At 44.6% G+C, this 19,941-nt stretch overlaps 1 protein-coding gene across 2 annotated transcripts in view; it reads right to left on the bottom strand.

The window, feature by feature from the left end:
* Positions 1-459: 459 nt before the first annotated feature.
* LOC118399604 (inactive phospholipase C-like protein 2) overlaps positions 460-19,941 on the bottom strand; it is a 45,056-nt gene continuing 25,574 nt past the window's right edge. For both annotated transcript variants that reach the window (XM_052472560.1, XM_052472561.1), the window contains exons 9-12: positions 17,315-17,518; positions 12,560-12,635; positions 3,707-3,816; positions 460-3,615 (exon numbers count right to left, since the gene is read on the bottom strand). In XM_052472560.1, coding sequence (XP_052328520.1) covers positions 3,436-3,615; positions 3,707-3,816; positions 12,560-12,635; positions 17,315-17,518 — 570 coding nt within the window. In that variant the 3' untranslated portion in view covers positions 460-3,435. The remainder of the gene's footprint in view (positions 3,616-3,706; positions 3,817-12,559; positions 12,636-17,314; positions 17,519-19,941) is intronic.

Here is a 19,941-nt window from a genome sequence, read left to right as displayed (position 1 = left end):
CATTTGAAAATGCCAGTTCAATACTTTGTGGCTTCTCTTTGATGTCAGGCCCTAGTTGTGTCTCTCTGATTGCATGTGTGGCTATCAAGAGTCCAGGGTCAAAGCTGTGTGATTTTTGAAAGCACTGCTTTATGGTAATAAAGACACAGCCAGATTATAAATTAGCTGGTTTATTTGCATATAGTTTTTTAAATCCAGGTAGGCCAGTTGAGAACAAGTTCTCATTTACAACTGCGACCTAGTTTGGGTGTGGTAATACATCTAATGGATATGGTTTGGAGATATTGATGTCAATTTATTAAGAAACAACTTGTCTTATAACATCAGGTGAATAACAAAGGTTTTCAAGACGCCAACCATTGTCTTCCGACAGGTCTCATCTAGGCAACGCTCATCCCTCAGTGCAGGCAGATTTGTCACACTGACTTAAGACAAAAGGCCAATGAATGAAAATGACAATTTTGTAAAAATGCAGTAATATTTTACTCAATGAGGATAAAACCAGATATTAAAATAGCGTAATGTGACAACACCATAACAAAACAGTGGTCTAAGTGCCATGGAAGGAGAACCATTTTAAGTAGAGGCTGTAACGCAACAAAATGGTGAAAAAAATCAAGGGGTGTCAATACTTTCTGAAGAGACTATAGTTTCATGACCCTGAACCCTCTTCACTCCCCCCAAAATAAACACAAACCAAGAGTAACAAACATTGCACATAGGGCCCGATTCAGACTTAGGAAATGCACGCACCCCTTTCCTACTCGTCAGTAGTTGGTATTCAGACTTACCTTATGTAGGTGCGTAATTGGCTTTGCAGGTGTGGTTCCCTTACGCGAGCGAATAAATGTAATTACACAGCTGAAAATCTTTCCACTGGCTGACCAACAGATTTTCTTGTGGAGTTTTCAGTACATTTATCTGAAGCCACCCCTTAAAATTGTGCGTACCTTTTAATTAGAATTTTCTCAGCAGACAATATATGGAAAGAACTGTTCAGAATATTAGGCATTAATGAAAGAAAGCCATGTAAATACACATCTCCTTTTCAGCACCAATTGGTAGATTTAAAAATACTCAGATCATTGTATATTGTTTAGGGTTAGGAAAGTATTTCTGAAAAATAAAAAAAAGTACGTTTGGATGGCTTTTATGCACAAAATATATTGGTGAATCAAAAATAGTGGTTATAAATGTATGTGGGTAAAATGGACGGTGGCTATATTTAACAGAATACAAATTGTAAAAAAATACGGTGAGAAGTCGGGGCATATAATTAAAACATTCTATAAATCAACTCGGTAGGTTTGGCGCTATGCTATTATCAACCTACAGCTTGAGTCTCTGCATTTCATCCCTGCAAGTTAAGGCCAGCATTTCATCAAATTCACTGTGTAAAAGTTGACATGTTATGCTTCAGTTTACTGACATATGACTGGTTTCCCATTCATCTGGAGTCATCAAGGTAAAATAGTTCTAAACAATTGTAATTTATATTTACTATCCCCTTATCCAAATGGTTTACTCATTTACCTAGACCAAATCAATATTTCTTATCAATTTGTAAATTACAGTGTGTGGAGAATGGTGTTATTTGTATCGGGAAAGAATGAAGTAGATGTTCCACCTGGAACCGACAGGTTGCTCGACCTTAACCATCCTTTCCTCGTACGTAAAGTTGGTGGAATTAAGGTAAGAATACAGCACACAGTGCCTTCGCAAAGTATTCAGACCCCTTGACTTCTTCCACATGTAGTTACATTACAGACTTATACTAAAATGGATTAAATAAAAAAGATCTTCAAACTACACACAATACCTCACAATGATAAAGCGAACAGGTTTTTATACATTTTTGCAAATGTATTAAAAAAATAAACCTTATTTACGTAAGTATTCATACCCTTTGCTATGAGACTCGAAATTGAGCTCAGGTGGAGTTTCCATTGATCATCCATTATATGTTTCTACAACTTGATTGAAGTCCACTTGTGGTAAATTAAATTGATTGGACATGATTTGGAAAGGCACACACCTGTCTATATAATGTCCCACAGTTGACAGTGCATGTCAGAGCAAAAACCAAGCCATGAGATCAAAGGAATTGTCCGTAGAGTTCCAAGAATGGATTGTGTCGAGGCACAGATCTGGGGAAGGGTACCAAAAAATGTCTGCAGCATTGAAGGTCCCCAAGAACACAGTGGCCTCCATCATTCTTAAATGGAAGAAGTTTAGAACCACAGAGGCTCTTCCGAGAGCTGGCTTGCCCAGCCAAACTGAGCAATCGGGGGAGATGGGACTTGGTCAGGGAGGTGACCAAGAACCTGATGGTCAATCTGATAGAGCTCTAGAGTTCTTCTGAGGAGATGGGAGAACCTTCCAGAAGGACAACCATCTCTGCAGCACTCCACCAATCAGGCCTTTATGCTAGAGTGCCCACTCCTCAGTGCAAGACATATGACAGCCCACTTGGAGTTTGCCAAAAGGCTCAAAAACAAGATTCTCTGGGCTGATGAAACCAAGATTGAACTCTTTGGCCTGAATGCCAAGCTTCAAGTCTGAAGGAAACCTGGCACCATCTCTACGGTGAAGCACGTGGTGGCAGCATCATGCTGTGGGTATGTTTATCAGCTGCAGGGACTGGGAGACTAGTCAGGTTCGAGGGAAAGATGAATGGAGCAAAGCATAGAGAGATCCTTGATGAAAACCCGCTCCAGAGCGCTCAGGACCTCAGACTGGGGTGAAGGTTCCCCTTCCAAGAAGACTTGCAGCTGGAATCACTGCCAAAGATGCTTCAAAAAGTACTGAGTAAAGGGTCTGAATACTTATGTAAATGTGATATTTCAGTTTTTTAAATGTATTAATTTCTCTGATCTCCACTCTGAAAGAATAGCTGGCTGAAACATTTTTTTAAATTCAAGGTCAGAATACGTTTTAAAGAAAAGCGCATAAAAAGGGAATTAAGTTCCATTTACAAGTGCATAACTCGGGTCTGAATCGGCCCCATAGAGAGCAGGATTAAACATTTCTTATTTATAGCTGCATACAAAGTAGGGGACAGGGCAGTCTGATTGTCTCTTTCTCTCAGACCTCATTCCTTCATTCCTCTCTACATTCCTGTCTCCAGTGTCTTTGACATTACTCCTCCCTCTTGGCAGTGCTATAACAGTTTTTCTCTTCAACTGAGTCCATCCTCCTTCTTCCTCATCGTTGTCTGGAGAAAATGGCAGACTAATCTTCAGCAGCCCCCCGGGTGAGATGCAGAAGGAGCCTATCACTATAGAACGTATGTAGCAACTTCTTATCACCCTGACAATCCTCAGAATAGGACGATTGTGCCATTAGAAACGGACCTACGGTCAGTTTTTACATTTCCCCCTTATGGTTCAATATATACTTTTAGACAGGTAAAACTGTTCCTAGACCTGTCTGTGACTAAGGGAAACTTGCCGGAGCTGTACCCGACATTGAAGGAAGTGCGTCCAGGCTGCGCCGAGTGTGGCTTGTCTCTCCTGTCCCGCCCTTACTGAGGTTAGAGGTCAGGGCAGCGTAGTGGACCTGCTTTATGTTCTCCTGTACCTCCGTCTTAGCCTGTTTCAGCAGGTCTGCCTGCCCCTGAGAGAGAGGAGTTGGTTTGAGTTGGCCAATGTGGAAACAGACTGGCAATATTCTGTGGTTGTGTGTGTGTGTATGTGTGTATATTCACCTTCAGTATTGTGATGTTCCAGCTGAAACTCTCCACAGCTCTGGTGACCTTACGACCTTTAAGCCCCTCCTTCACTGCCATGGGCTTTAACTTCTCATGGAACTCCATGGCTAGGTGACCACAGACACACATACACACACAATATTACAATCTTGAACCTTTCCCTCTTTGTCAACCTCTCCAGATCTTAACCAAGCCCCAAGACTGGCTCAACCTCTCTGTGTATTAACCAAGGCCCAAGACTGGCTCAACCTCTCTGTGCATTAACCAAGGCCCAAGACTTGCTGAACCTCTGTGTGCATTAACCAAGGCCCAAGACTGGCTCAACATCTCTGTGCATTAACCAAGGCCCAAGACTGGCTCAACCTCTCTGTGCATTAACCAAGGCCCAAGACTGGCGCAACCTCTCTGTGCATTAACCAAGGCCCAAGACTGGCTCAACCTCTCTGTGCATTAACCAAGGCCCAAGACTGGCTCAACCTCTCTGTGCATTAACCAAGGCCCAAGACTGGCTCAACCTCTCTGTGCATTAACCAAGGCCCAAGACTGGCTCAACCTCTCTGTGCATTAACCAATGCCCAAGACTTGCTCAACCTCTCTGTGCATTAACCAAGGCCCAAGACTGGCTCAACCTCTCTGTGCATTAACCAAGGCCCAAGACTTGCTCAACCTCTCTGTGCATTAACCAAGTCCCAAGACTGGCTCAACCTCTCTGTGCATTAACCAAGTCCCAAGACTGGCTCAACCTCTCTGTGCATTAACCAAGGCCCAAGACTGGCTCAACCTCTGTCTTTTAAAATATTTTTTATTTTTATTTCACCTTTATTTAACCAGGCCAGTTGAGAACAAGTTCTCATTTACAACTGCGACCTGGTCAAGATAAAACAAAGCAATGCGACAAAAACAACACAGAGTTAAACATAAACAAACGTACGGTCAGTAACACAATAGAAAAATATATGTACAGTGTGTGTAAATGTAGAAGAGTAGGGAGGTAAGGCAATAAATAGGCCATAGAGGTGAAATAATTACAATTACAATTTAGCATTAACACTGGAGTTATCGATGTGCAGATGATGATGTGCAAGTAGAGATACTGGGGTGCAAGAGGGTAAGTAATAATATGGGTATGAGGTAGTTGGGTGTGCCATTTACAGATTGGCTGTGTACAGGTATAGTGATCGGTAAACTGCTCTGACAGCTGGTGCTTAAAGTTAGAGAGGGAGATATAAGACTCCAGCTTCAGTGATTTTTGCAATTCGTTCCAGTCATTGGCAGCAGAGAACTGGAAGGAAAGTCGGCCAAAGGAAGTGTTGGCTTTGGGGATGACCAGTGCAATATACCTGCTGAAGCGTGTGCTATGGGTGGGTGTTGCTATGGTGACCATTGAGCTGAGATAAGGCGGGGCTTAACCAAGGCCCAAGACTGGCTCAACCTCTCCACATCTTAACCAAGGCCCAAGACTGCCTCGACCTCTCCACATATTAACCAAGGCTGCCTCAACCTCTCCACGTATTAACCAAGGCCCAAGGCTGTCTCAACCTCTCCACGTATTAACCAAGGCCCAAGTCTGCCTCAACCTCTCCATGTCTTAACCAAGGCCCAAGACTGCCTCAACCTCCCCACGTTTTAACCAAGGCCCAAGGCTGCCAGAATATATTTTGCCTCTTGTGTTTAATACATTTGAATGCGAGCGAAACAGCGCCCCCTCTGTCTCTGTACGTGTAGTGAATCGATTGGATGCGGTCTGGTCAAAAAAAGTATCACCTTGTTGCTGCTTGCATTGAATGCAAGGGAAGCCAGCGAGCATCTGGCCTACCTTGACAAAAAATATAAAATAATAGACAATCAGCGTTGAGCTAAACTGAGGGAGCTCAGCTGTGAATGGTTCTGGCGCACCAACAAAACAGTGCTAAGGGAAACCAGATTGTATTTGGCTTCAGACCAATCACATCAGAAGCCAAAAGTCACTGACAAAACAAAACATACATTTTTGCATCTCGTTGGGTCATTGTCTTCGGTGGCTAGCTAGCCAGCTAAAATTAGCCATGGCGGGAGATAGGGATTTGGACTTGTGGTTTTACTTAATTCTCCGTACGGGCCAATGATGATAACAGTGATTCTGATGCAACCATAAATTCATACATTGTGTCCCTTGCCTGAAAGGATGGAAGTTCAAGTAGCTGGCCTTGCGCATCGTTGCCCATGAAAGGAATTTAGGCTAGCGAGCAAGCATTTTAGCCAGGTAGCCTAACACAACAAAATAATCAAAATCATAGACCATTTAGGCAACATGAAAGAGGAGGATGGCATTGGGTGAGTCAACAAGCACACACAGAAATTAGTACCATGGACAGCCACATCATAAAGTATTTAGCTTGCGTTTATTGGACAAAATTGTTTTTGGTATCTTTTAGTTGTCACTGTGTTAATAACTATTATTTATGGCTACTCTGACATTGCTCATCCTAATATTTATATATTCCTTAATTCCATTATTTTACTTTTGTGTGTAATGTTGTGGATTGTTAGATATTATTGCACTGTTGGAGCTAAACTCACAAGCATTTTGCTACACCTGCTATAACTGCTAAAAACATGTTTATGTGACCAATAAAATGTAAATGATTGAGAATAAGCATAGGTGATTAGATGATGTTGAAGTTGAAATGGTGCTGGACTAGTGGAGGCAGCTCCTGTTTTCTTTGCGACTTGCGGTAACTCTCCGGTGTTTATAGTTGTTTAGTCCTAAAGAGTTGGAAACCTTACCTTGCTTGGCCATGCTGTTGGTCATGTAACTGTTTGTTACATGCAGTACGGTACATTCAGACCACTTTACTTTTTCGACATTTTGTTACATTACAGCCTTGTCCTAAAAAAAAGTCAATTGTTTTTTCCCCTCATCAATTTACACCCAGTACTCTATAATGACAAAGCAAAAACAGTTTTTGACATCTTTGCAAAAATAAATTTACATAAGTATTCAGACCCTTTACTCAGTACATTGTTGAAGCACCTTTGGCAGCGATTACAGTCTCGAGTCTTCTTGGGTATGACGCTATAAGCTTGGCACACCTGTATTTTATGAATGATGGCGCCAGAGGGGATGGCTGCCGTTTTACGGGCTCCTAACCAATTGTGCTATTTTGGTAGTTTTTTCAATTATTTTGTACATGAAGTTGCTGCTACCATCTCGTATGACCGAAAATAGTTTCTGGACATCAGAACATTGATTACTCACTTCGAACTGGAGAAAGATTTTTCTTTAATGAGTCTGACGCGAAGGATATACTGCTTTCCGGAGAACAGGCCCAACTCCCCTTCATTAGCGTGAAGAAAAGGAAGAGATACCAAAGGAGAAGATCGGGGTGCATTGTTAGGATTCATAGGCGAGTGAGTAAATCGCCATTACCATCGGTGCAATCACTGGAAAACAAACTCAATGATCTACGGTCGAGACTATCCTACCAAAGGGAGATTATACTGTAATATAGGCAACATCCGCACCGAGCTAGCTGACGCTTTCAAGGAGCGGGAAACTTAATCAGGATGCTTATAAGAAATCCTGCTTCGCCCTAAAATGAACCATCAAACAGGGAAAGCGTCAATCAATACAGGATGAAGATTGAATCCTACTGCACCGGCTCTGACGCTCATGGCAGGGCATGCAAACAAACAAGATTCAACAGACATAAACTGAACAACTTCCACAGACAAATGACTAACAGAAGTCAAATAATGTGTCCCTGAACAAAGGGGGGGGGGGGGTTCTGGGGAGAATGGCCCTAGCCCTCACCCTCCGATCCAACATGTTTTTGCCAGTCCTGTCTGGTCCAGCGACGGTGGGTTTGTGCCCATAGGCGATGTTGTTGACGGTGATGTCTGGTGAGGTCGTGCCTTACAACAGGCCTGCAAGCCCTCAGTCCAGCCTCTCTCAGCCTATTGCGGACAGTCTGAGCACTGATGGAGGGATTGTGCGTTTCTGGTGTAACTCTGGCAGTTGTTGTTGCCATCCTGTACCTGTCCCGCAGGTGTGATGTTCAGATGTACTGATCCTGTGCAGGTGTTGTTACACGGTCACTGCCACTGCGAGGACGATCAGCTGTCCGTCCTGTCTCCCTGTAGCGCTGTCTTTGGAGTCTCACAGTACAGACATTGCAATTTATTTCCCTGGCCACATCTGCAGTCCTCAAGCCTCCTTGCAACATGCCTAAGGCACGTTCATGCAGATGAGCAGGAACACTGGGCATCTTTTGGTGTTTTTCAGAGTCAATAGAAAGGACTCTTTAGTGTCCTATGTTTTCATAACTGTGACCTTAATTGCCTACTGTCTGTAAGCGGTTAGTGTCTTAACGACCGTTCCACAGGTGCATGTTCATTAATTGTATGGTTCATTGAACAAGCATGGGAAACAGTGTTTAAACCCTTTACAATGAAGATCTGTGAAATTATTTGGATTTTTACGAATTATCTTTGAAAGACAGGGTCCTGAAAAATAGACGTTTCTTTTTTTTGCTGAGTTTATATACCAGGCGGTGTCAGAGGAAGGCCCAAAAAATGGTCAGACTCCAGTTACCCAAGTCATAAACTGTTCTCTCTGCTACCGCATGGCAAGCGGTACCGGAGTGCCAAGTCTAGGTCCAAAAGGCTCTTTAACGGCTTCTACACCCAAGCTATAAGAATGCTGAACAATTAATCAAGGGAGTTATTTCTAGGGAGTTTTTCCTAGCCACCGTGCTTTTACACCTGCATTGTTTGCTGTTTGGGGTTTTAGGCTGGGTTTCTGTACAGCACTTTGAGATATCAGCTGATGTACGAAGGGCTATATAAATAAATTTGATTTGATTTGATTTGATCAAATGGCCACCCGGACTATTTACATTGACCCCCTCCTTTGTTTTTACACAGCTGCTACTTGCTGTTTATTATCTATGCATAGTGACTTTACCCCTACCTAAATGTACAAATGACCTCGACTATCCTGTACCCCCGCACACTGACTCGGTACCGGTACCCCCTATACATAGCCTCGTTATTGTTATAGAATTTTATTGTGTTACTTTTTTTATTTTATTTTTTACTTTATGTTATTTAGTAAATATTTTCTTAACTGTATTTCTTGAAATGCATTGTTGGTTAAGGGTTTGTAAGTAAGCATTTCACTGTAACTGTTGTATTTGGCGCATGTGGGAAATACAATTTATTTGGGGAGTTTCTCACATTCTTTTCAGCAGACCCTCTCAAGCTCCGTCAGGTTGGATGGGGAGCGTCGCTCCAGAGATGTTCAATCGGATTCAAGTCCGGGCTCAAAAACATTCAGAGACTTGTCCCGAAGCCACTCCTGCATTGTCTTGGCGGTGTGCTTAGGGTCGTTGTCCTATTGGAAGGTGAACCTTCGTCCTAGTCTGAGGTCCTGAGTGCTCTGGAGCAGGTTTTCATCAAGGAAGTCTCTGTAATTTGCTCCATTCATCTTTCCCTCGATCCTGACTAGTCTCACAGTCCCTGCCGCTGAAAAACATCCCCACAGCATGATTCTGCCACCACCATGCTTCACTGTAGGGATGGTGCCAGGTTTCCTCCAGACGTGAAGCTTGGCATTCAGGCCAAATAGTTCAACCTTGGTTTCATCAGACCAGAACATTTTATTTCTCATGGTCTGAGAGTCCTTTAAGTGCCTTTTGGCAAACTCCAAGCGGGCTGTCATGTGCCTTACACTGAGGAGTGGCTTCCGTCTGGCCACTCTACCATAAAGGCCTGATTGGTGGAGTGCTACAGAGATGGTTGTCCTTCTGGAAGGTTCTCTCATCACCACAGAGGAACTCTGGAGCTCTGTCAACGTGATCATCAGGTTCTTGGTCAGCTCCCTGACCAAGGCCATTCTCCCCCGATCGCTCAGTTTGGCCAGGCAGCCAGCTCTAGGAAGAGTCTTGGTGGTTCTAAAATTCTTCCATTTAAGAATGATGGAGGCCACAGTGTTCTTAAGGACCTTCAATGCTGCAGACATGTTTTGGTACCCTTCTCCAGATCTGTGCCTCGACACAATCCTGTCTCGGAGCTCTACAGACAATTCCTTCAACCTTATGGCTTGGTTTTTGCTCTGACGTGCACTGTGGGACCTTATATAGGCAGGTGTGTGCCTTTCCAAATCATGTCCAATCAATTGAATTTACCACAGGTGGACTCCAATCAAGATGTATAAACATCTCAACGGTGATCAATGGAAACAGGATGCACCTGAGCTCAATTTCAAGTCTCATAGCGAAAGGTCTGACTACTTATGTAAATAAGGTTTTTCAGTCTTTTACTTTTAATAAATTAGCAAAAATGTCTAAAAACCTGTTTTCGCTTTCTCATTATGGGGCATCGTGTGTAGATTGATGAGGGAGGAAAAAAAATACATCCATTTTAGAATAAGGCTGTAATGTAAAAAAATGTGGAAAAGGGGAAGGGGTCTGAATACTTTCCGAATGCACTGTATGTTTGTGGACTTCACTGGATAGATGTTGCTCTCCGGTTTTGTGACGAAACAAAGGTGTAGCTGAATTTATTCTGCCACTGTGTCTTCTTATTTTCTTGGCCTTAACCCTGTATATTACAGAGTCAAGGCATATGAACTAACAGGTTATAGAGCAAACAACACAATTATCACAACACATAGGTTGTAACATGTTTGTTTGGGGGCCTTGGCTTTCCCAGAGATTTTACCCACGCACTTGGAGAGAAAGTTAGAGAGATATCTGAATACAAGAATAAAGAGGTTGAGACCGGGAGTGGGGACTGCGCATTGCTTTCGACTTTTAAAGGTAATTTATGGTTGAGCCAACATCCTCAATGTTTGCAGTGAATCTCCGCAAACATTGGAAATATTTTCTTTACAATGTGCATTGTCCACAGTGGAATGAGCTTGTTGACAATGTGCCTTTGGTTTAATCCTGGCCTGAATTAGAGAGAGAGAGAGGGCAAACTCCTCATCCTCACGTCCCTCTGGTCAGATTGAGCGTGTGGTGCAGTGTGTAAATTCTGCCTGGCTTTCTCTGTCCGCCCCAGGACACTGTCACACTTTATCACCATCTCCATGGAGACAAGGAAGTGGGTTAACACCGGTCACACACTGCTAGGAGCGATAATGTGAGGGAACTTTTAAACACAGCATCCTGAGCAACACCACACAACCAACACAACGCAACGCAGACCTGAATGCAACTCAGTAGATATTACTGTTTAATGCTCTCTCTCAGCCTTTCCCTCAACCTTTCCCTCCCTCAGTCTTTCCCTCCCTCCCTCCCTCCCTTCCTCCCTCCCCCTTTTTTCTCTCTCTCTCTCTGTCTAACATACACCTGAAAACAACCCACTAACTGCAACACTCACTTATACACAATTACACATCATCTCATATACACTGACTAAATCCACCCTTCCCTTCACACACAAACAAACACGCACACTTACACGCACCACGTTGCCTGCCTGCCTGCCAGTTCAGTTGCTAGGCGACGCTTGGCTTGAGTGCCAGGGCATTCCGTTGTGTGTGCATGTGAGAAACGTTCTATTTCCCTGTGTAGCCGAGCGGAACCGACAGAACAGAGAGAGATCAGCACGGGTCAGAACTCTTCTTCCCCTCCGACTCCTGGGGACTCACAAAAACCCTGCACCACAATGTATATGCTGACCTCTCATCCCCTCTCCTCAGCTCTCCTCTGACTCCTAGGGTCTCACAAAAACCCTGCAGCACAATTATCATAACTGTCTTTAAGAAGGTTTATTAAAAAGTCTGTGTTACAAATGGTAGCCTGTTTCCTATATAGTATACTATCTTTAACCAGAGCTCTATGAGGTCTGCTCATTAGGCCTATACAGCCAACAATGAGCCTTTTAAAGTTATTTTCCCCAACATTTGCAGAGATCACAGTCATGGTAAATCCTGCACATGTTGGTTCAAGCGTAAATGACCTTTAAAAAGTATGTTATAGTGCACTGCATTTTACCGTGTCTTGCATTGAATCCCGGTCAAAGTCTGCTTATCCCGGCCAAATAACTATATATAGTTATTGAGCCTTTCTATCCAGCCTTCCCACGCATCTCAAACTAACATCCTCTCCTCACAGACTACCTTTTCATCTGCGAATCAATCACCTTCTCCTGGCAACCACGGAATGCTCACTGTTTATCACCATGGCGATGACTGTCTTGCCAAGTTCTGTCAGCCTACCCATGATGCCCAGCAACCAGAGTCGCTGTGGGGTAAACAAACCTTGCTCCGCCTAGTTACCCCTAGAGACTGATCTAAGGTATGTTTTGCATTTCCACCTCTATTGGTTAAGGATAGGATTTGGGGAGGATACAGTGATTCTAGATTTGTGCCTAAGGCCATCTTGACCTGTACCCAGAGCTTATGCCAACACAAACTACAGATCGCCCACACAAATCCAGAGCTCAGTCAATAAACAAACTCATCTAATAGTAACATATTGACAGATCTGCCTCAGAGCCAGGATGAAAATAGCTCCTGTGATTGGAGAGGTAGCGAGATGATGTAGGTCCCAAATGGCCCATAGGGTTCTGGTCAAAAGTAGTGCACTATATAGGAAATAGGGTGCCATTTGGGACGGTACCATTTGGGACATAACCATGGAAGTCTCAGGAGACTACAGGCTTCAGGGTGTTGTTGACGATGTCTCAGCGGGAGAGTCTGTTGGCAGGGCCTGTAGGCAAGGCTTTCTCACAGCTACTGGGCTGTTGACTGAAGAAGAACATCCTGCCTGCTCTCTACCCACCTAACTAGCCAACACAATGTTCCTTCTTTCTCTCTATGTACAGTATATTCTCTCTCCCCTCTCTTTCCTTCTCTCTCACCTGTTGTCTGTATCTGTAGGATCCTGTCGTAGACTCCGTCTGACAGCTCGATCACCGCTCTGCTCGCCTGGATCATCTGTAGACAGAGTACACAAGATCAGTTCATTACTTAGAGACACACAAAACATATGTATCAGTTAATCGTTACATTTCATGAATAACCCCAGAGAGATTAAGACCAAAAGCCTGATGAACTAAACACTTAGTGCAATTCCTTCTGGGACATGACACCACTTTGTGAGTCTGGTGTTCGAAAAATGAGGATAAACACTGCTTCTCCTAAGGGTCTGTCCACCACACAGACACACACTGCTGCTCCTAAGGGTCTGTCCACCACACAGACACACACTGCTGCTCCTAAGGGTCTGTCTACCACACAGACACACACTGCTGCTCCTAAGGGTCTGTCCACCACACAGACACACACTGCTGCTCCTAAGGGTCTGTCCACCACACAGACACACACTGCTGCTCCTAAGGGTCTGTCTACCACACAGACACACACTCTGTCCACCACACAGACACACACTGCTGCTCCTAAGGGTCTGTCTACCACACAGACACACAGACACACACTGCTGCTCCTAAGGGTCTGTCTACCACACAGACACACACTGCTGCTCCTAAGGGTCTGTCTGTCACCACACAGACACACTGCTGCTCCTAAGGGTCTGTCTACCACACAGACACACACTGCTGCTCCCACACAGACACACTAAGGGTCTGTCTACCACACAGACACACTGCTGCTCCTAAGGGTCTGTCTAAGGGTCTAAGGGTCTGTCCACCACACAGACACACACTGCTGCTCCTAAGGGTCTGTCTACCACACAGACACACACTGCTGCTCCTAAGGGTCTGACACACACTGCTGCTCCTAAGGGTCTGTCTACCACACAGACACACACTGCTGCTCCTAAGGGTCTGTCCACCACACAGACACACACTGCTGCTCCTAAGGGTCTGTCTACCACACAGACACACACTGCTGCTCCTAAGGGTCTGTCCACCACACAGACACACACTGCTGCTCCTAAGGGTCTGTCTACCACACAGACACACACTGCTGCTCCTAAGGGTCTGTCCACCACACAGACACACACTGCTGCTCCTAAGGGTCTGTCCACCACACAGACACACACTGCTGCTCCTAAGGGTCTGTCCACCACACAGACACACACTGCTTCCTCCCATCTATTTCTCCCCCAGGCAGGCATCTATTTCTCCCCCAGGCAGGCATCTATTTCTCCCCAGGCAGGCATCTATTTCTCCCCCAGGCAGGCATCTATTTCTCCCCCAGGCAGGCATCTATTTCTCCCCCAGGCAGGCATTTATTTCTCCCCCAGGCAGGCATTTATTTCTCCCCCAGGCAGGCATTTATTTCTCCCCCAGGCAGGCATCTATTTCTCCCCAGGCAGGCATCTATTTCTCCCCCAGGCAGGCATTTATTTCTCCCCCAGGCAGGCATTTATTTCTCCCCCAGGCAGGCATTTATTTCTCCCCCAGGCAGGCATTTATTTCTCCCCCAGGCAGGCATTTATTTCTCCCCCAGGCAGGCATCTATTTCTCCCCCAGGCAGGCATTTATTTCTCCCCCAGGCAGGCATTTATTTCTCCCCCAGGCAGGCATTTATTTCTCCCCCAGGCAGGCATTTATTTCTCCCCCAGGCAGGCATTTATTTCTCCCCCAGGCAGGCATTTATTTCTCCCCCAGGCAGGCATCTATTTCTCCCCCAGGCAGGCATCTATTTCTCCCCCAGGCAGGCATCCAAGTCAATGTGTGAGAGCCACTTAGCGGAATGAGATTCACATTTATGCTAATAATATTCAGGGCCAGGGTGAGCGTTTCTCACTCTGATCCATCAGGGATGAGGATGCATTCTCAAAGCACGCACGCACACATACACACAGACACACGCACACATACACACAGACACACGCACACATACACACAGACACACACACACATACACACATACACACAGACACACGCACACATACACACAGACACACACACACACACACTATACTATCTAAGTGGGACCAAAATAATTATTCCCGTTCAAATTCCTCTTTCCCTAACCCTTAACGCTAGACCAGTAACCACCTAACCCTTAACGCTAGACCAGTAACCACCTAACCGTTAACGCTAGACCAGTAACCACCTAACCCTTAACGCTAGACCAGTAACCACCTAACCCTTAACGCCAGACCAGTAACCACCTAACCCTTAACGCTAGACCAGTAACCACCTAACCCTTAACGCTAGACCAGTAACCACCTAACCCTTAACGCTAGACCAGTAACCACCTAACCCTTAACGCTAGACCAGTAACCACCTAACCCTAACCCTGACCAGTAACCACCTAACCCTAACCCTGACCAGTAACCACCTAACCCTTAACGCTAGACCAGTAACCACCTAACCCTAACCCTGACCAGTAACCACCTAACCCTAACCCTGACCAGTAACCACCTAACCCTAACCCTGACCAGTAACCACCTAACCCTTAACGATAGACCAGTAACCACCTAACCCTAACCCTGACCAGTAACCACCTAACCCTAACCCTGACCAGTAACCACCTAACCCTAACCCTGACCAGTAACCACCTAACCCTTAACGCTAGACCAGTAACCACCTAACCCTTAACGCTAGACCAGTAACCACCTAACCCTAACCCTGACCAGTAACCACCTAACCCTAACCCTGACCAGTAACCACCTAACCCTTAACGCTAGACCAGTAAGCACCTAACCCTTAACGCTAGACCAGTAACCACCTAACCCCAACCCTGACCAGTAACCACCTAACCCTAACCCTGACCAGTAACCACCTAACCCTTAACGCTAGACCAGTAACCACCTAACCCTAACCCTGACCAGTAACCACCCAACCCTAACCCTGACAAGTAACCACCTAACCCTTAACGCTAGACCAGTAACCACCTAACCCTAACCCTGACCAGTAACCACCTAACCCTAACCCTGACCAGTAACCACCTAACCCTTAACGCTAGACCAGTAACCACCTAACCCTAACCCTGACCAGTAACCACCTAACCCTAACCCTGACCAGTAACCACCTAACCCTTAACGCTAGACCAGTAACCACCTAACCCTAACCCTGACCAGTAGCCACGTAACCCTAACCCTGACCAGTAACCACCTAACCCTTAACGCTAGACCAGTAACCACCTAACCCTAACCCTGACCAGTAACCACCTAACCCTAACCCTGACCTTAACCCCAAACCTAACCTTAACCCTTACCCTTATTCTAACCTAACACTAATTTGAACCCTGATCCTAAATTTAACCCTTAAGCCTAAAACTGCACTTGTGAAATGTTCCTTGTTTTACTATCCTTGTGAGGACTTTTAAACGCAAAAGGATAGTAAATAATGCATGCCCGCACACACACACAAACGCGCACGCACACAGACGCGCACGCGCACAGACGCGCACGCGCACAGACACGCACTCGCACAGACACGCACTCGCACAAGCACACATTTCTCACCTGGAAAGCTCTGCAGTTGTTTAACATTGCAAAATGAAAATGTTACATTTTTCCATTTTGAGATTTAATAATTATTCAAAATGAAAAGAGGCATAGTTATCTCCTGTGAACCCTTTCCTGGCTGTTCCACTAAAGCAAGTGTAAGTGATTGTGTGTCATGGGAAATTACACACACACACACACGACAGTCTACTTCAACTCGTTCGGGGGAGTTTGCGAAAGTAAGCACTTTTTAGTCAATCATAAATCAATTTAAAATCTCTCTGGCTTTACTCTGGGACACAGCTAAAGGTGAAAGCTATAAAGATACCTCTATAAACCAGAGGGAACAGAACAGAGACATATTTTCATCAGATATCAGACATCTTACATAACAAAACTACTTACATAATGACCTACAGGTGTCGGATCTTAATTTGATCACCCTGTTGCAGGAGAACATTCCCGCTATACCGGAAATGTAAAACTTGTAGTGTATTTTAGGTTTTAAATGCTTCTGAAGTGTGTAATTTTCCCTTTGAAATTTCTGACATGATTTTCCCTTTATGAAAAATGGCTACAAAAATGTCCATTAATTTTATCCACATAATAATTCACATTTCCTTTTGCTGCAGGATTGTTTTCCTGCTGTATTAAACTGGCTCAAATGAAGATCCTATATCTGTAGACAGATGACCCCAGACATAATCTGACCAGTGGATTGTTCAATTAAAAGCACAGCTATCTGCCCAGTGGATGGTTCAATTTTTTAAAAAGCTATCTGACGGGCCAAGCATCCATTATCAATTACACTACTTCGAGGTATGGGAGAAAGAGAGAGACAGAGAGGGAGGCAGGGAGATGGAGGGGGAAGGGAAATAGAGAGAGGGAGGGGGAAGGGAGAGTGAGAGCGAGAGAGGGAGGGGGAAGGGAGAGTGAGCGAGCGAGAGAGTGGGGGAAGGGGGAGCGAGGGAAGGGAAAGAGAGAGGGGAAGAGAGAGAGCGATGGAGAAAGAAAGAGAGAGTGAGGGAGAGCGAGAGAGCGGGGAAGGGAGAGCGAGAGAGCGGGGGAAGGGAGAGCGAGAGCGAGAGAGAGAGAGGGAAGAGAGATAGAGGAGAGGGCCATAGAGAAAGAGTAGTTAAAAACATCAAAGAATCAGAAAGAAACAATCAACATCATTTAATTTGTATTCATCACCCAAAGCCCTACAAAAATCTAATGTGAAGGATTGATTGATTAATTAATTATTTCTCACCATTTCATAAGTGGACACCACCCTGCGTAGGACGTCCGGCAGGGGCCCCTGAGACTCCATGGAGGGGTACTGCTCCTTCAGCTCAAACAGCAGCAGGGGGGCCCCGTCAGCGCCAGAAACACGGGCCCCCAGAGCCAACACACACTGCATGAGGTTAGCCACCGCTGACACCCCACACAGATCCCTGAAAACTGCCACCGAGTTCTACAGGGACAGAGAGAGAAAGCGATGCGGGGCGGGGGGGTTGTTAAGGCAACACGCATATGTACAGTGCCTACGAAAAGTATTAAGACCCCTTGACATTTTCCACATTTTGTTACGTTACAACATTATTCTAAAATGGATTCAAATAGTTTCCCCCCCGCATCAATCTACACACAATATCCCATAATGAAAAAAACAAACACTGTTAATAATTTAAATTTGCCAATTTATTAAAAATAAAAAATTTAAATATCACTCTTAAATAAGTATTCATACTCAGTACTTTGTTGAAGCACCTTTGGCAACAATTTCAGCCTCGAGTCTTATTGGGTATGCTGCTACAAGCATCGCACACCTATATTTGGGGAGTTTCTCCCATTCTTCTCTGCAGATCCTCTCAAGCTCTGTCAGGTTGGATGGGGAGTGTTGCTGCACAGCTATATTCAGGTCTTTCCAGAGATGTTCGATTGGATTCAAGTCCGGGCTCTGGCTGGGCCACTAAAATACTTTGAGACTTGTCCCGAAGCTACTCCTGCGTTGTCTTGGGTGTGTGCTTAGGGTCGATGTCCTGTTGGAAGATGAACCTTTGCCCCAGTCTGAGGTCCTGAGCGCTCTGGAGCAGGTTTTCATCAAGGATCTCTCTGTACTTTGCTCCGTTCATCTTTGTCTCAATCCTGACTAATCTCCCAGTCCCTGCCTCTGAAAAACATTCCCACAGCATGATGCTGCCTCCACCATGCTTCACTGTAGGGAAGGTGCCAGGTTTCCTCCAGACGTGACGCTTGGCGTTCAGGGTAAAGACTTCAATCTTGGTTTCATCAGACCAGAAAACCTTGTTTCTCGTGGTTGGAGAGCCTTTAGGTGCCTTGTGGCAAAGTCCAAGTGGGCTGTCATATGTCTTGCACTGAGGAGTGGCTTCTGTCTGGGCACTCTACCATAAAGTGCTGCAGAGATGGTTGTCCTTCTGGAAGGTTCTCCCATCTCCTCAGAAGAAGTCTAGAGCTCTATCAGATTGACCATAAGGTTCTTGGTCACCTCCCTGACCAAGGCCCATCTCAGTTTGGCTGGGTGGCCAGCTCTTGGAAGAGTCTTGGTGGTTCCAAACTTCTTCCATTTAAGAATGATGGAGGTCACAGTGTTCTTGGTGACCTTCAATGCTGCAGACATTTATTGGTACCCTTCCCCAGATCTGTGCCCTGACACAATCCTTTCTCGAACATCTACGAACAATTCCTTCGACCTCATGGTTTGGTTTTTGCTCTGACATGTGCTGTCAACTGTGGGGCATTATATAGACAGGTGTGTGCATTTCCAAATTATGTCCAATTAATTGAATTTACCACAAGTGGACTTCAATCAAGTTGTAGAAACATCTCAAGGATGATCAATGGAAACAGGATGCATCTGAGCTCAATTTCGAGTGTCATAACAAAGGGTCTGAATACTTATGTAAATAAAAAATAGTTTTTTATTTTTCATACATTGGCTAAACTTTCTGTTTTTGCATTGTCATAATGGTGTATCGTGTGTAGATTGCTGATAAAATAATCATATTTAATCCATTTTAGAATAAGGCTGTAATGTAACAAAATGTGTAAAAAGTGAAGGGGTCTGAATCATTTCTGAAGGCACCATGTATAAACACACACACACACACACACACACACACACACACACACACACACACACACACACACACACACACACACACACACACACACACACACACACACACACACACACACACTTTCCCTGTATTGGTGATGCAGTGGGATTACATACTGTAATCCCCTACTGAGTGATTAGAGTTGCTGAGGGTTTATTCATGGAACAAACTGTCACATGGTTTCCTGGGATACCATCACTGAGAGAACATCTGATTGAATTATAGAAGCTTTATGAGTACATAATTAAAGAGACAACCACAAATCGAATGTGTCACTACCACACTAATTAAATTAATGATTATTATGGTCATTCAACCTCTAAAATCTAAATCTAAAAGTTTTATTTAACAACTGACATTGATAGAGAAGCTGTTCTAATCTCTTCATGATGTCATGATGCTTGTTTACTTCTGTTTAGGTGTGTGTGTGTGTGTGTGTGTGTGTGTGTGTGTGTGTGTGTGTGTGTGTGTGTGTGTGTGTGTGTGCGTGTGCATGCACTTATGTCCATACGTAGCTATGTGCGTACATGCAATTGTGTGTGTGTCTTCACTATCTGTTTGCATTAGTCTACGACATCATAGTCTGGCATGAATCCCAGTCATCTCCAGCCTAAACAGATTAGAGCAACTCCATATCACTTAGACAGCCAGACTAATGGTAACAGTTACAGGTACCATAACCTTACCATAACCTTTCCATAACCTTACCATAATCTGTCTAAAGCAGAGCTTCATAGATCAGGCTAAATTGCCAGTT

The sequence above is a fragment of the Oncorhynchus keta genome, chromosome 20 (assembly GCF_023373465.1).
Source record: "Oncorhynchus keta strain PuntledgeMale-10-30-2019 chromosome 20, Oket_V2, whole genome shotgun sequence".
Taxonomy (NCBI): domain Eukaryota; kingdom Metazoa; phylum Chordata; class Actinopteri; order Salmoniformes; family Salmonidae; genus Oncorhynchus; species Oncorhynchus keta.
Note: the sequence above shows the minus strand (reverse complement) of the source record. Positions and strands in the feature narration are given on the sequence as shown.